Source organism: Emydura macquarii, unplaced genomic scaffold, assembly GCF_026122565.2.
Source record: "Emydura macquarii macquarii isolate MOO-44397 ecotype Brisbane River unplaced genomic scaffold, CSIRO-AGI_Emac_v2 contig_3511, whole genome shotgun sequence".
Classification (NCBI taxonomy): Eukaryota; Metazoa; Chordata; order Testudines; family Chelidae; genus Emydura; species Emydura macquarii.
In genome coordinates, this window is record NW_027133648.1 from 1,065,162 (window position 1) to 1,082,544 (window position 17,383).

Consider the following 17,383-nt stretch of genomic DNA (forward strand, 5'->3'; position numbering starts at 1 on the left):
ACCAAAACTCACCTCTCCTGTAATGTCTGTAGCAACTGTAACCTGATAATGGCTGGATTGGGGGGGGGGGGTAAGCTGTGATCACTGCTTTTGATTGGCTAAGAATTGTGCTCATCCTATCATATTTGTTACCCCCATTCCCCCAACTCACTTATCATTTGTTTATCTTATTAAGCCTTGTCTTTTAGATTATAAACTGTTTGGGGCAGGGACTGTCATTTATTATATGTTTCTAGAAACCCCACCTAGTTTCTAGGCAGTACTGCATTATAAATGTTATGTCAGTAATAATAATAAATAATAACAATTAATTAAATGCAGTTATGTGGGAACAATAGTGGCAGCACAAGAGACTTATTTTACTTACTAGCTATGCTAAAGCCACCAGTCTGATCAAACATTTGAGCCCAGTAAGCCAGAGGAGCCATTGAATAAGGCCAGATGAGTTCAGACAAGTATGTCGATAATCAAACGATGGGGTCTAAAAAGCTGTTACCACTCTAGAAAGAGATCTTGGAATCACTGTGGATAGTTATCTGAAAACATCCACTCAATGTGCAATGGCAGTGAAAAAAGCTAACAGAATGTTGGGAATCGTTAGGAAAGGGATACATAATAAGACAGAAAATATCATATTGCCTCTTTATAAATCCATGGTGCACCCACATCTTGAATACTGCATGCAGATCTAGTTGCTCCATCTCAAAAAAGATATATTGGAATTAGAAAATGTACAGGAAAGGGCAACAAAAATGATGAGGGGTATGGAACAGCCTCCATATGAGGAGAGATAAATAAGATTGGGTCTTTGCAGCTTGGGAAAGAGACTACTAAGGGGGGATATGATAGAAATCTATAAAACCATGACTGCTGTGGTGAAAGTAAATAAAGAAGTGTTATTTACTCCTTCTCATAACACAATAACTAAGGGTCCCCAAATGAAATTAATAGGCAACAGTTTTAAAATTAACAAAAGGAAGTATTTCTTCACACAACACATAGTCAACCGGTGAAACTCTTTGCTAGAGGATGTTGAGAGGTCAAGAGTATAACAGGGTTCAAAAAAGAACAAGATAAGTTCATGGATGATAGGTCCAATGGCTATTAGCCCGAATGGGCAGAGATGCAAAACTATGCTCTGAAGTGTCCCTAGTCTCTGTCTGTTTGCCAGAAGCTGGGAAAAGGTGACAGGAAGGATCACTTGATGATTACCTCTTCTGTTCATTCCCTCTGAAGCAGTTAGCATTGGCCACTGTCAGAAGACAGGATACTGGGCTAGATGGATCACTGGTCTGACCCAATATGGCCATTCTTAATCAGTGTTCATTAGCAAGCAGTTGCATCTCATTTCTATTCCCTTGTCCAGTGGGTGTGAAAAACTGATCTCTGTTCAGCCTCTGGAAGTGTTGCAGCTATGGCACTTACTCATATCGTGCCAGATTTATCACTTCTGTTGGATTTCAATGTAGTCCCATGGTTGCTAGTGTCACAACTGTTTCTCACTTCTGTTGTTGGTTTTGTGGTGGCTCAATGAACTGTGTTGCTCCTACTGCTTTAGCACATTTCCCTGACCCTTTACTTACTGCATGGTCTACAGCTGGTGCTGACATTCTCAAACCCTGTTTCTCTCCAAAATGAGTCAGGCATGTGAGGCAGAGGCCTCACAGTGCATCAGTGCCCAGGTCAGGCAAGGAATCTTGACTCCCTGTACTGAGCACATTGCCTCTCAAAGACAAGTGTACTGAGAAATAATTCAAAGAGGGGAGAAAAAATTGCAACTTTCCTTGGAGCTGACTTTCACTTAAACAAGTATTATTCTGCTAATTCTGTGGTTGATAACAGCCCTGGACTCCCAGATGAATCATGGATATGTACCACAGAGATGGCTTGGTTCATTGGTGCTATGCTGTCAGTGAAGAAATGTGCTTCATTGAAAAGAAGCTGCAGGATCAACCTCATTAGTCCTTCGGTCAAGCACTACTGATGATTGACAACCTAGTACTCTTCCTGTAGTCCTGCTTTATAGACTTATGATCTAGAGCCTGCTTTTATTTAGTTAAGCAGGTAATCATAAGCAGGATAGATATGCCCAAGTTAGGACGAACTACTCATGGCTGGTTGGTTACTCTGACCTGAGTGGTGAACACTTGCATAACTACTGCATGCAATATTAAATTGTCTTTCACAGGGTCAAGGCTTGTCTGAATGGTATTGGTCAGTGATCATAAGTGCCCATCGTGAATTGCATTTACCATGTTATGAGACTCTCTATATGGGACACTTCTGGGATGTGTCAATCACAGAGCCATCTTTGAACTAGTGTTCATTAGGGACACATGCCTACTCCCTTGCTTATTAGAATATATGAATAAAGGATATCTAAGGAGCATCAAACCCAACTACCTTTCCATTCCATTTGATCACTTTAATGTAGCATTGAGTATTGAGATATTGTTCATTATGCTCAAGGTTACAGTTTGCCATTCAGGACTGCTGGTTTCAATTAGTTCAATGGCTGCTAAAAGTCGGACTTCAAGTGCTGTGCCTCTTGTAATGCAAAAATGTTGGCCTTTTGAGCAATATGTGCACTGTCTGAAATGTCTAAGACAGGTTCATTTGCCCACAGGTGTGCACCAACTTTGTGCTCAGGCTTGTTAGAATTGGGAATCTTGGCTTTGTTTATTCCTTTTTGAAGAGATATTAAAAATCATCTGGTCTTATTCTGAGGACAGGCTGAATCTCTGTCCGGTGGATCCTCAATGTCCACAGTGCAGAAGCCCAAAAGGAAATCAAAGGATGGAACCAATATTTGTTTGGTTCTGAATTACTTTCAGAAGTTTGAGGTCAGCTGACCCATTGAGTTCAAGTCCTCAGGCATCTCTGGAGAAGCAGAGGGGAAGGGATCCATGATTTCAATTACTTTCTTTTCTCTCACTCTGAGGTAGACTGGCATCACAAATCTTGTAGTGAGTTGATGCCAAGAGCCTCCCTAGATATGAGGAATTTTGATGGCCAGGAAGTTTTATTCGGCACTAAATCCTTTAGACTGAATGGATGTGGTTCTGGAGCCTGTGGTGAGCCTGCTGGATGTGCTACAGCACCAGATCTTGTGGAAGCATTAGGTGAGTCAGGTCTCTTGCCAGGGAAAATCTAACTTTCCTCCATTTTTCCTTTCCTTTCTCTGCTGTGCTAAACAGGCTTTTATATATTTATTTATGTATTCCTCCTGAGCCTTCTGCACCAAGGAAGTTAAGCTAGGATACAAACTCCCAGATTGGTGATCTCCCAGTGTCGACCCCACTGCCACCAGGTATATGTCTAGGTACTTACATAGTTCACATTAGCATAGCATCTGCACCATGATATCAGCTGCAGTTTGAGGCTCACTCTGAGGGGGTCTCTGATCTGGAACAATCCATGAGCATCTGGCTTTCAGGCAGCAGTTTTCTCCAGCCCCACTGGATGGCTGAATACCTCACTGTGCTTCAGCTGCTTGTACACCATGGTCATGCTGACCTTACCATCACAGAGCCACAAAGAAAGAAGACACCTAAGATGCATCAGCCTCTTGGGCCTCTCCTCTGTAATACCAACCCATGTGCCCTCTGAGAAGAAGCCTTCATAGTCTTCATCTTTGCCATCTTCAAATGAAGAATCACTGGATTCATAGGAATCTAATGGGTCAAATAAAGATGATGACATGGTGGCATCCACAGCATCTCTGCTTCTTGACCATTTTAGGATCTTCTAGAATCATAGAAGATTAGGGTTGGAAGGGACCTCACCCACTGCTCAAAACAGGACCAACCCCAACTAAATCATCCCAGCCAGGGCTTTGTCAAGTTGGGCCTTAAAAACCTCTAAGGATGGAGATTCCACCACCTCCCTAGATAACCCATTCCAGTGCTTCACCACTCTCCTAGTGAAAAAGCTTTTCCTAATATCCAACCTAGACATCCCCCACTGCAACTTGAGACCATTGCTCCTAATTCTGTCATCTACTATCACCTTGAAACAGCCTAGCCCCATCCTCCCTAGAACCCCCTTTCAGGTAGTTAAAGGCTGCTATCAAATCCCCCCTCATTCTTCTCTTCTGCAGACTAAACAAGCCTACTTCCCTCAGCCTCTCCTCCTAAGTCATTGTGCTCCAGCCCCCTAATCATTTTTGTTGCCCTCCTCTGGACTCTCCAATTTGTTCACATCCTTTCTGTAGTGGGGGGCCCAAAACTGGACACAGTACTCCAAATGTGGCCTCACCAGTGCCGAACAGAGGGGTATAATTACTTCCCTTGATCTCCTCCGAGCAATGCTCTTATAATGCAGTCCAATATGCCATTAGCCTTCTTGGCAGTAAGGGCACACTGTTGACTCATATCTAGCTTTTCGTCCACTGTCATCCCCAGATCCTTTTCTGCAGAACTGCTGCTTAGCCAGTCGGTCCCCAATCTGTAGCAGTTCATGGGATTCTTCCATCCTAAATGCAGAACTCTGCACTTGTCCTTGTTAAATCTCATCAGATTTCTTTTGGCCCAATCCTCCAATTTGTCTAGGTCACTCTGCAGCCTATCTCTACCCTCCAGGGTATCTACCTCTCCCCACAGCTTAATGTCATCTGCAGACTTGCTGAGGGTGCAGTCCACCCCATCGTCCAGTTCATTAATGAAGATATTGAACAAAACCAGCCCCAGCACTGACCCCGGGGCACTCCGCTTGTTACCGTCTGCCAACTAGACATCGAGCCATTGATCACTACCCGTTGAGCCCGATGATTTAGCCAGCTTTTTATCCTTATAGTGCATTCATCCAACCCAAACTACTTTAACTTGCTGATAAAAATACTGTGGGAGACCATCTCGAAAGCTTTGCTAAAGTCAAGATATATCACGTCCACCACTTTCCCTACATCCACAGAGCCAGTCATCTCATTATAAAGGCAATCAGATTGGTCAGGCATGATTTGCCCTGGGTGAATCCATGCTGTCTATTCCTGATCACCTTCCTCTCTTCCAAGTGCCTCAAAATGGATTCCTTAAGGACAGGCTCCATGATTTTTCTGGGGACTGAAGTGAGGCTGACCGGTCTGTAATTCCCCAGTTCCTCCTTCTTCCCTTTTTTGAAGATGGGCACTATATTGGCCTTTTTCCAATAATCTGGGACCTCCCCCAGTTGCCATGAGTTTTCAAAGATATGGCTCTGCAATCACATCAGCCAACTCCCTCAGCACCCTCAGATGCATTACACCCGGCCCTATGGACTTGTGTATGTCCAGCCTTTCTAAATAGTCTTGAACCTGTTATTTCAGCACTGAGGGCTGCTCACCTCCTCCCAATTCTGTGCTGCCAAGTGCAGTAGTCTGGGAGCCTCGGTCCTGATCTGCAGAATTACAGAGGCTCTTGAGAATGACAGCTTCAAAACTCGCTCCAGGGTTAAGGTGTGTAGATGTTGCTAAGATTTACCAAGTACCATCACAATTCCAGAAGTATTGTGGTATCTGCAGTCAGAAAGAGCCTTGTAGAGCTTCAAAATAGGTACTCCAGACAAGATATTAGGAAGAGGGAAATCCTTGGCTGCAAGACATACTCTTCGACTACCATTCAGATAAAGATAATTAGTTATCTGGTGTCTTGCCTGGGTTCTGCCCCTTGAACATGGTAGCAACTTTGCTTGAACACCTTCCAGAGCTGTTCATGAAGGAAGCCAAGGCTATTTGAGAATAAGCAAGAGTTAAACCACTCACTCTGAATGGTGGATATGACTTCATATTCACAACTGGTTGTGCTCACTTTGAGAGAGAATATCTGGCTCCAGTCTGCTACTTAATGTCCAGGCTAATGTAAAAAATCTTCCAGTTGAAGGATTGAATTTTTCCAGTTACAAAATTGATAATACTTTGAAAAAGCTCAAAGTTTTTGGGTTTCTCTCAACCAGCAGAGATCATCTTCAGAGTGTTATTGAAGGAAGTCAGGTCAAAATAATACAGAACCTCAGTAATGATGCTTCCAGAGATCACGTCAGAGAAATTTTTCTCAAAGAGTTGAAGAAAATATCAGAAATAGAGGCCGGGTCCTTCCGCCCCCTAATTGTGGTGCTACTGCTTCAACACTGAAGCAATAGTTTGTTTTTACAAGATGCTTGAGACTTATAGTGGTATTAGTGGCAAACCTTTTAACTTCCGTATCCCAGGCCACATATCAAGACCATCTTTTATCTTATTTTCTGGTATGAAGGGGAGTTACTTTAGTCACACAGAAAAGACACACCATCCAATTATACTCTATGCTACTTTCCAAGGCTTGGTCTACACTTACCTCCGTGATTCGGCGGCAGTTAACGGGAGTTACACAAAGTACACAAAGAACTTGCATAACTCCCGTCGACTGCTGTGCTTCTCTTCTGCGCGCCGTCTTCACTGCACTGCGCCAACGGGAATGCTTCCGGGGGTGGATTAATAATGTCGACTTCTGGATCGACTGAGTGGGTATTCACTGACCGCTCAGTCGATCCAGATAAATTGATCTGATGGTGGCGACTTTGCCGCCGTCAGTGTAGACATAGCCCAAATCTCCCTCATAAGAGAGTACTGAGAGATGAAGTGGTCTCCCTTCTCTAAATTAGAAGAATTTAAGTGGTGCCTCAGTAATACCTTGGAAAAGAGTTTTATTCCCAATAGTTCCTACTTCCAAAAAGTAAAGGTGTCTTGCATTCCATACAGGATTTAAGAAAACTGAACAAATACATCCCAAGATTCACATTCTGTATAGTGACCTTTACTTCAGCTAGCATGGCGATGGGTGTGGAATAAAGATCTAGATAGCCTCTATAATTCCTGTTTGTTGCCACAGGACATGTCCAGCTGTCTTGACTTAAAGGGTCCATCATTCCTCATATCTGTCTGATGCACAAGAAGCAGTTCTGATTATGTGTATACAGATAATTTTCACAACTGAGTTCTTTCATTTGTCCTTCTTATATCTTCAGCTGAACCGCTCTATAATACCGACAATAATGTAATTAAATTAATTAAATGTAACATCCTTGTGGGGGGGAGGGAAATTCCAAAGAAACTCAACACAGTAGCATTTAACTTCAAAAAGGGGAACTACACAAAAATGAGGAAGCTAGTTCAATGCAAATTAAAAGGAACAGTGAAGAGTGAAATGCCTGCCAGCAGCATGGAAGCTATTTTAAAACACCATAATAGAGGCTCAAATTAAGTATATACCCCAAATTAAAAAAAAAAACCCAAAACAATAAGAGGACCAAAAAAATGCCACGATGGCTAAACAAGAGAGTAAAAGAGGCAGTCGGAGGCAAAAAGTCATCCTTTAAAGAGTGAAAGTCCAGATCCTACTGAGAAAAATAGAAAGGAGCATACATTCTGGCAAGTCAAGTATAAAAGTATAATTAGGCAGGGCAAAAAAGAATTTGAAGAGCAACTACCAGGAGCCTCAAAAACAGCAAAAAAATTTTAAAGTACATCAGAATCAGGAGACCTGCCAAACAATCCATGGGGCCACTGGATGATCAAGGTGTTAAAGGAGCACTCAAGGAAGATAAGGCCATTACAGAGAAACTACATTATTTCTTTGCATCGATCTTCACTGCAGAGGATTTGAGGGAGATTTCCACACCTCTTAGGTGACAAATCTCAGGAATTGTCCAAGGTTCAGATGTCAATAGAGATAAATTAAACAGTAACAGTTACAAGGACCACGTGGAATTCACTCAGGAGTTCTGATGGAACTCAGATCTAAAACAGTAGAACTACTATCTGTGGTATGTAACCTATTGCTTAAATCAGACTCTGTGCCAGATGACTGGTAGATAGCTAATGTGATGTTGTTTTTAAAAAAGGCTCCAGAGACAATCCTGCCAATTACATGCCAGTAAGCCTAACTTCAGTACCAGGCAAATTGGTTGAAGCTATAGTAAAGAACAGAATGATCAGACACATAGAAGAACATGATTTGTTGGGGAAGTGTCAACACAGCTTTTGTAAAGGGAAATCATGCCTCACCAATCTATTAGAATTCTTTGAAGATGTCATCAAACATGTGGATAAGAGTGATCAAGTGGCAGACCCGCTGCTGGGGTGGGGCAAAGGGAGCAGTTGACCAGGAGCCTGGCAATTTTAAATGGGTAGACTATGGGTGGTGGGTGAAGCTTTTCCTTGGAGAAGCCAGCTTCCAGTCCCACCTTTTCCACCTGTGACCCTGCTTCTCCTCCATTTGGCCTGTTTGCTGCCACATCCCTCCCCCCATTTTGGCTCCCCTCCTCTCTTCCACACATACACTTCCCTGCTCGGCCTTTCCGCCGCTGTGTCTCTCCTTCCCCTCTCCCTACTCAGCCCCCCCACTGTTGCTTGCCATCTGGAGGAAGGAGGGTGTGTAAGAGAGGAGGGGGACTGAGAGTGGTGGGGAGGTGGAGTGGCAGTGAACGGGCCAAGTGCGGGAGGGGTCGGGGCCTGTGATGGAGCAGAGGCAGGGCCTAGGACAGAGTGGGGCGGGAGTGTGGTTGGAAGAGGCGGGGCGGGGAGCTAGCCTCCCCAAGGGGAAACTTCACCCACCTCCCATGGTTGTAAACCTCAGCCCTCCCTTTCTAGGCTATTGACTGTTCTACCCTGGGGCCCAGAATTGCTGTAAGTTTGCAGACAATACAAAATTACTCAAGATAGCTAAGTGCAAAGCTTACTGCAAAAAGTTAAAAAGGGATCTCACAAAATGGGGCAACAAAATGGCAGATGAAATTCAGTGCTGCTAAGTGCCAGGTAATACACATTAAAAAACATAATCCCAACGATACATACAAAATGATATGGTTTTAATTAGCTTTTACCACTCAAGGAAGAGATCTTGGCATCGTGGATAATTCTCTGAAAACATCCACTCAATGTGCAGCAGCAGTCAAAAAAGCTAACCATGTTAGGAACCATAGCTAAGACATGAAATATCATAATGACACTATATAAATACAGGGTATGTCCGTGCCTTGAATCCTGCATGTAGTTCTGGTCACCTCATCTCAAAAAAGATCTATTAGGAATGGAAAAAGTACAGAGAAGTGCAACAAAAATGATTAGGGGCATGAAACAGCTTCCATACAAGGAGAGATTAAAAAGACTGGGACTGTTCAGCTTGGAAAAGAGACAACTACAGGGAGATATTATAGAGGTCTATAAAATCATGAATGGTGTGGAGAAATGAATAAGGAAGTGTTATTTACCCTTTCACATAACACAAAAACCAGGGGGGGGGTCACCCAATGAAATTAATAGGCAGGAGATTTAAAATAGACATAAGGAAGCACTTCTTCACACAATACGAAGTCAGTCTATAGAATTCATTGACAAGGAATCCTGTGAAGGCCAACAATATAACTGGGTTCAGAAAAGAATTAGATAAGTTCATGGAGAATAAGTTCATCAATGGCTAGTAGCCAACGTGGTCAGGGACTCAATCCCATGCTCCAGGTGTCCCTAAACCTCCAACTGCCAGAAGCTAAATTGACCTGTTCTGTTCATCCCCTCTGAAACATCTGGCACTGGCCACTGTTGAAAGACAGGATACTGGGCTAGAGGGGCTAGTGGTTTGATCCAGTATGGCCGTTCTTATGTTCAGGAGTCTTCCCCAAATGCCAGCTGTAGCAGCCAGGAATATATGTGTAACCATTTCTTAATCATTAGTTCATAAGGGTTCAGTGCTCAGAATGTGTGACTTGATGTTCAGTAAATTTGCTCTGTGTTCTAGTTGTGGAGTCCTATGATCTGCTGGAACAAGTTTATTTTTACCCCATTCAGACTGTGTCTTTCCTAAAGGCTATTCTTGGCTCAATCTGCAAATGCAGACGGATTTCAAGAAATTCAAAATCAATCTGGTTAGAGCTTTGTCTCATCCAACCATGAGATATTACTTCAAATTTCTAAAGTTCATGGGATTGTGTACCCAGGTCATTCCCTTTGCTAGACCTTGGGTAACACTTCTACAAGCTCCAACTTCTATTCAGTAGTTTATCATTGAGATACAAAGCTGTCTAGTAGTGGGTAATCTGACAAAATGGGTGCAAAGTGGTGCTCCTCACTGTTCCCTCCCCACTGAAAGTTACTGTGGCACATACTTCAGACATGGGTTGAGGAGCAAACTACAACCAACTCAGTATTCAACATCTATGGAATCCCAGGAAGGCCAAATTGATCAGCTTGGTAGGCTGTGGTCTCAGCAGCACAGCTGCCTAACAGTTGTCAAGCAGTTTTGTAGTCATACTAGCAAAGGAGAGTTTTAAGAGGAGATTTCATGGTACTGTACTGGTAAAGTTAATCTGACAGCTGTGTTATATCAGTTCATCATCTTCTATTCCAAGATCTTCAGTTTTTGCATACCCAGTGGTATAAAGGTTTTTGAAGAAATCTCGCATGTATTTTCATCTCTTTGGAAGCTTCCATCATCTTTGAGTTCCAGTTGTATGCCCACAAAACTTATGGAATGAGTTTTTGGAGATCCTTGAGCATACTCCTGGTCCACCTCCCTGTAAAGCATATGGCAGAGACTGAATTACAAATCCTGATGACAGATACTCCTTATACAATGTTTTAAAGGGTGAGCATGGTATTGCATCCACATCCTAAATTCCTGCTCAAGACTTCCATTAAAATCTATTAACTTCTCTGAATTCTTTTTCAAAACCCTATATTTTACCGGAGAAGCTAAATGTTCTACATATAACATAAACTAGATGTCAAAAGGGTTCTCAGTTACCATCTAGAGAGAATAAAATTTATAAGTCTCCCTTATCGTAATAAACCCAGGAAAGAAAAAGCTTCCACTCAGATTGTTAAAATGGATTACTTTGTATTCAGACTTGTTATGATCTAGTGGGTGTTTCAGTGGCTGACGGTCTTAGAACATATTCTACCATGCATACCAAGATAAGAGGCATTATAGAAATAGCTTAGATGGGTACAGCAGGTCTAACAGGGCTTGTATAGAATATCTGAGAGAGAATTCTTTCACAGAGCTGTATAAAGCTGCTGCTACATGGAATTCTGTTCATGCAGTTATTCTATTCAGTATTACTCTTATCTTAGCAGAGGAGATGTTGTTATACTGGTTCAGATGAATGGTCCATTCTAGTCCAGCATTTGGTGTCTGATAGGGTCAGCACCAATTGCTTCAGATGAACGTACAAGAAACCCTGCAGTATGAAGCTGTTGGATAACTTGCCTCCAGAGAGAGTTTTCTCCTAACCCTCACTAGTTAGAGGTTGGCTTATGCCCTGAAGCAGCAGGGTTTAGATTCCTTCCAACACCTGTTTTTTAAAAAATCTTACTGTTACAACTCTTACAACTCTCTGACTTAAGTAATCCTAGCCAAAATATACAGTTAGCTCCTTGAATCTCATCCAATAACTCCAGCACTCCAGGCACATAAAATATTTTTTCCTATTCTTCACCAAACTCCCTCCACTTTGTGAATATGTGTTTGGCAATAAGGTGCCCAGAATAAAAACAGTAGTCCAGGTGAAGTTGCATCAGGGACATATAGAGAGGAACTGTCCCCTTCTTGTCCTGGAACATGAGGTTTCTGCAGCCCAGAATCACATTTGCAATTTTTTTCTTTTTGGCCATATTGCGCTACAGCTTCATCATATGGGTAGATGGATTGGAACACTAGGGTTCAATCCTCATGGTAGACACAGTGCCAGAGGTACCACGCAGTGCCTGCACTATCAGACTCAGAGGTGGAGGATTGACTCAGGATGTCCCAGGCCCTAGTCCTTCTCTGATATTGGATATAATATTGAAGGGCTGAAATAGAGGGTCAGTCCCAATCTTAAAGTCATAGATTTTAAAGCCAGAAGGAACCACTGTGATCATCTAATCTGGCCTCCTGCATAACATAGGCCATAGAAGTTCCACAAAATAATTCCTCTTTGAACTAGAACATATATTTTAGAAAAACATCCAGTCTTGATTTAAGCCCATATGGTATGAAGTCAGGCTTCTGTATCAACACCTCCCCCCATTGCAGAGACCAAGTAGTGGGGTGAATTAGAAGCTCCCATGGACTGTCTCCCATATCAGACATTTATTCAATTTATTTTGATTTATGTAGAACTTTAGGTACTAGAGGAAATGTTAACATGTAGGCAACTGATTCCAGTGTAAAGTGACCTGTCTTTCCTGAACTAATTCTCATCCACAAAACAAAGAGAAAGAGTCCATGCACCCTTGTTCCTAATTGCAATCCAAACATCCCACACCTTCCAGCCCTTGCTAGAAAAGCATAAAATTGGGGAATTGTGAGCTGCACCCGAAGGTCAGCGGGAGTTGTTGGGAGATGGTCTGGGGGAACTCAGCCAGCCCAGCTCTCTCTCTCCTTCTGTTTCTGAGAGGTGAGGAGCTTCTGCTGTGTATGGTCCCCCCAAAAGTAGGAGATGGACTGCTGGGTCCATGTGCTGTGTCTGGAATATGGTTCTTGGTGGAGCCAACCTGTTTTTTTTTTTATTTCTTCCCTACCCCTCCAGGATCTGGGAGTGCTTCTGCTCCCTGTAGTGCCAGTAGAGTGAGGGGTGTGACACTGGGGCCATGTCCAGGGGTTTGTGTTCAGTGTGGGGAGCCTGGCCCAGGATTCCAGCTCTCTCCCTAATACGAGTTGCTGTAACTGCTCTGGGTGTACCCAGTGCAATGTGTGCTGCTGCTGTGGTCAAGTGGGTTTGGCTCTTCAGAACGTTCATGTTCAGCTATTATTTAGGTGCTGCCAACATTTTCCTGAAGAATGTGAGAGAAGAAAAACAGCCATTTTAAGTAGCTTATATCAAAGCTAAACATTAATGGTATCTCATGGGACAAAGACAAGGTACTTTTCTGGCTCCAGGCCTTGCTCCTTCAAATAATGGAAGTGTTTGAGCGTCTCAGAAAAAGTTTGCAAGAATCATTTATAGTGGAAAGCGTTAGGCAACCTAAAGACAGTGGTTACTATCTGCTCCCCTTGTACAGAATTGTGAACAGGTGTGTAGACAAGGTAAAATCCTGCAAAGTCCAACATTGTTACCTTATAACAAAGTCCAACATAATAACCTTATTAACAAGTCCCTGAGCTCAGCCCCATATCATATACAGTGCAGGGGAATGAGTTGGGGGACTCAGGGCTCAGCTCCAAACAAACCGTGGGCATGGGATGGGTGAGGGGATGCCAGGGTTTGTGGAATGTATAACTTGCATGGCTGAATTAACGAAAGTTCTCCTGCCTTGCAAGACCTTGAATGGTGAGCTAGCCTGGAACTAGAGGAATGGCAGAAATGAAGATTTGGGCAGGGTGGCCTAGTCCAGTCTTTGCTATGGTATTTCTGTAACTGCAACTGATGGGAGTCCTTACCCAGGCAAAGGCAGGCGCTACTTCCTGTGAAGTGAACCTGTTTGTACCAGATATGCTGTATGCAGAAACACCTGTCAGAAAGGGCAGTATCTGTACACGTGCCTGCGGAAGTTGGCCTGGTTGTAAAGCCCTCTAGGCCCATTCTGTCTCTTTCCCATCTATTTGTGCAATGTACTAAATCCAAATTGTAGACTCAGTTTATTAACAATAACAAGCAGCAATATTTGCCAAGTTGTCTTTACTGCTGTAGTACAGAAATATTTTAGTTGCTTAGGTGAGAGCTGGAGTGAGTTTATTAGAAATGGACAAGCAGACTTTAGGAGAGACTAGGCTAGGAATTGTTTGTAACCCATTTCCTCTTTGGCCTCGTCTAAACAAGGAGTTGTTACTGAATAATTGTTCCTAATTAACTCCATGTCTGGACACATTTATTCAAGAATAAGAGTGCCGTGTTCCTATTTGGCTTAACCGAAGTGGTCAGGCACAGTTAATCAGGAACAACTCCAGATTTAGACAAGTCTTAAAACGCTAGCTGGAATTAGCCACAAATGGGGTTTTGCCAGAAGTGGGTAGCTTGTAACCAATCTCCAAGCTCTAAGAGTATTTCTACACTGGGAAAATACATCATCATATTAGAAAATGTGCTAACTAATGTGATGTTAAACATGACTTAACATCTAGTACAGAAAGGGCCAATCAAGTTTAAAAACATATTTAGCTGGTCATGGTTAACCATTAGGTCCAGTGCACACATTTTAAAACACAGCTCATCCTTGTCTACACCATGTGTTAAGTAATGTTTAACAGCATATTAGCTTACACGTTTTCTGCTGATGCATTTTCCCAGTGTAGTCATATCCAAGGAGGCAAATCATGTGTTTGTGGAACCAGGTTCTTGTCAAGTGGAGAAGTCTGAGCATGGGGTATTGCATACTCCATCAGCTCCATGGAGTCCCCTGTGCAGCAGCATGGAATGGGGGCCATGAGCAGGCAGGACGTGGGGGACTGCTACACAGATCAAACTGAAGGACATGTGAAATCGAGCCCTTGGCTGTGCAGCCTAAGGGGAGGATCCCTGCCAAGCCTCCAACTCATTGTTCAAACCCCCTTCTTGCTTTTCTCTTTGTCTTTTTCTGTGTCCCTCTCCCCCAGCTCCTCTCTTTTCTGTCCCCCTCTCTTCCTGCCCCACTTTTTGCCAGTTCCTTTTAGAGCTTTTCTAGACTAGAAAAAGAGATGTTTTTAAAAAAATGTGTTAGCTGTATAGCTACCCCTAGTGTAGGCAAGACAAGTTGTATGTTAACACTTGTTAGCTGGTCATATTGAAGCCTGTGGGGCAGCCCAGGGTTCAGCTCAGCCAGCTAACATATTAATGTACAACTCGCCCTGTGTACACTAGGATTTAAAAAATGTAAGGTAACAGTTTTTTTTAAATGCCTTTCTTCTAGTTTAGAGAGACCCTTGGTTTCTAAATTTAAAGACAAATTTTAAGACAAATCTAAAAGGCTTTGTATTGCCTAGAGACAATCACTTCTGTTAAGCAAACCCTTTCTCTAAGGGCTGGACAAATATATGTATTACTGCTGCTGGAATATGATGAATTCCTTGTTTCCAGTGTTTGGATATTCCCTGCTTCCTCCTCAGATCCGGGAGTTGGTTCCTGAGTCCCAGGCATACATGGACCTGTTAGCCTTTGAGCGCAAACTGGACCAGACCATTATGAGGAAGCGGGTGGACATTCAGGAAGCCCTGAAGAGACCGATGAAGGTATGACATGGGAAATGATTCTATTGGCTGAATCAGGAAAAGCATCCTTAATGTGATGTACTGAACTGTGGAGCCATCTCACTGGAGAACTAGTGGAAGCTCCATTGATAGAGACATTTTAAAGTAGGCTGGCCAAGGCACTTAAGAATATATGTCAGGGAAACACTCTGCCTTGGAGGAGGACAGACTGAAAGACTCAGTTCAGGAGATCTCAGCCATCTCCAATAGTCTTTATTATAGGAAATAATCCTCTCTTTCGTTTACAAATATTATTCTTCAAGGTTTTTAAGGAAAAAAGAGGAAAAGGAGATAAGACAGTAGAGGTGCTACACTAGATACCCATTAAATATACTGTTAGAGTTCAGTTTAAGACTGGAGAAAATAGGAAATAAAATAATGAGAAATGTTAGTCAGAAAATAAATAATCATTAAGGCCCTGATCTTGCAAAAACTTAAACACATACTTAGTCCCACATTGGACTTCTCATGTGAGTAAGGTTAAGCATGTATAAAATTGTTTGCAGGATCAGACCCAAAGATAAGACCAGATCTTTTCCAAATCCTCAGGCACCGCTCTTGTGTTATGCATTACTTTTTGCTATGTTTGCCAGGTCACTCTGTTCATTATACAATTCTGCAATGCTTTGTTTGCTTGCTGCTCCGTAGAATATTTATTTTGGCCATTGCAGATGCTGTTTGCCCATACCCCATTCAGATTCCAAATCGCTTAGTGTGAAGATTCTTGCATCTGTATGTCTGTCATGATGTAAAGCCATTATTCTTATCTGTGTTATAGTAGTGATCCATTTTTTTATACAATTTAAATACACGAGGCAGACAAAAGGTGGGTGAAAGGAAATACTGTTTTTCCAATTGGGAAATGAGACACAGAGAGATTAAATGACTAAGGCCTGGTCTAACCCTAAATCTTAGGTCAACCTAGCTACATTGCTCAGAGAGGTGAATTACCTATGTAGATGGAAAAAACCCTTCCATCAATGTAAGAAGCATCTGTACTACAGCTATGCCATAGCCAAGACATACTCTTACGCAGAGTCACGCAAGAAATCTGTGGCAAAGCCAAGAATTGAATCCAATTCTCCTGAAACTCAGTCTACCAGCTTAGCAACAGCCCACCTTTCCTCAGATCATCAAGGAAATATTTAGCTTTGTTGACAGTTAATGTGAAGCCCAGTGATGACAGTTTAACACTTCTCAGTGTTGTTGTTTTGGGCTCTTTGCAGATTTAGGAAGGCAACATTGTATTGGTTTACAGGTTTATGGACAGTAAGTTTTTAAGGTTCTTTGCACATAGTGCGCTAAATTGTCAGTGTAAAGTAGCATAGCTTCATTGACATTAACGAAGCTATGTTATTTTACACAAGGATATGACCCCATTTAAAAGAAATTGAAAGTATAGGTTATCTTTCATAAATATGCAAAAAGTGGATTTTGTGGCAAATTTCTCAACCATGGAACTGAGCAATACATGAGTGTAGGCTGTAAGCTTTCTAGCAGAACTTTATAGGATCTGGAATGGGAAAGTGATTATAAAGTAGAACTCTGAGGTTTCAGCAAACATTCTCTTAATTCCTATTTGCTCAGGAAGTTGCAGTTAGATTCCATTTCAAAAGAATAATCAAACAGACATTGTTGCTAATTTACCTCCAGACTCATGAATGATTGCTCAAATGCAGCAGTCATGAAATTCAAAATCTGTCAAAACAAACTGAGATCAGGCAATTTTTGCCTGGTTTGGAGTGTTCTTATTTATTTATTTTTATTATTGCTGGAGCACTGGTGACAGCTATAGTGAAGGATGCCCGAGCATTTCCATCCTAAATGCCTGCTCCAAGTCACTCAGAACTGTGAAATATTCGCCTTAGGCTGACATTTTTCAAACCTTGACTCTGTCTGAAGATGAATTATTTTGAAGAAGTTTGAGGGAAAATGGTTCAACCATTTTTGAGTGAGTGGAGACTGGAGAAGATACACTTACTCCATTTAAAAAATGCTTTGGCCTTTTGTGTACAGCTGTAGTGCTGAAACAAATGGCAGCTATGGGGGTAGCTGAAATAGCAGGGGCGAGGCCTTGGGTTTGGGAGTCGGGGGGAGGGGATGCAAGCACTCAGCCACTTGCTGAGTAATTATTAGGAATTACCGGACTGGATCAGATCCATGGTCCATCTAGTCCAGTTTTGAGTCACTGACAGTGGCTGATACTATATGTATATTAGGAAGGTGCAAGA

At 42.4% G+C, this 17,383-nt stretch overlaps 1 protein-coding gene across 7 annotated transcripts in view; it reads left to right on the forward strand.

The window, feature by feature from the left end:
• Positions 1 to 17,383, forward strand: part of SMARCD3 (SWI/SNF related, matrix associated, actin dependent regulator of chromatin, subfamily d, member 3) — a 165,910-nt gene that overhangs the window by 71,575 nt on the left and 76,952 nt on the right. For all 7 annotated transcript variants that reach the window (XR_010917562.1, XM_067535713.1, XM_067535714.1 and 4 more), the window contains one exon: positions 15,012 to 15,134. Coding sequence is in view for 6 of the 7 variants with exons in the window: in XM_067535713.1 (XP_067391814.1) it covers positions 15,012 to 15,134 (123 nt within the window). In the remaining variant the exon portion in view is untranslated. The remainder of the gene's footprint in view (positions 1 to 15,011; positions 15,135 to 17,383) is intronic.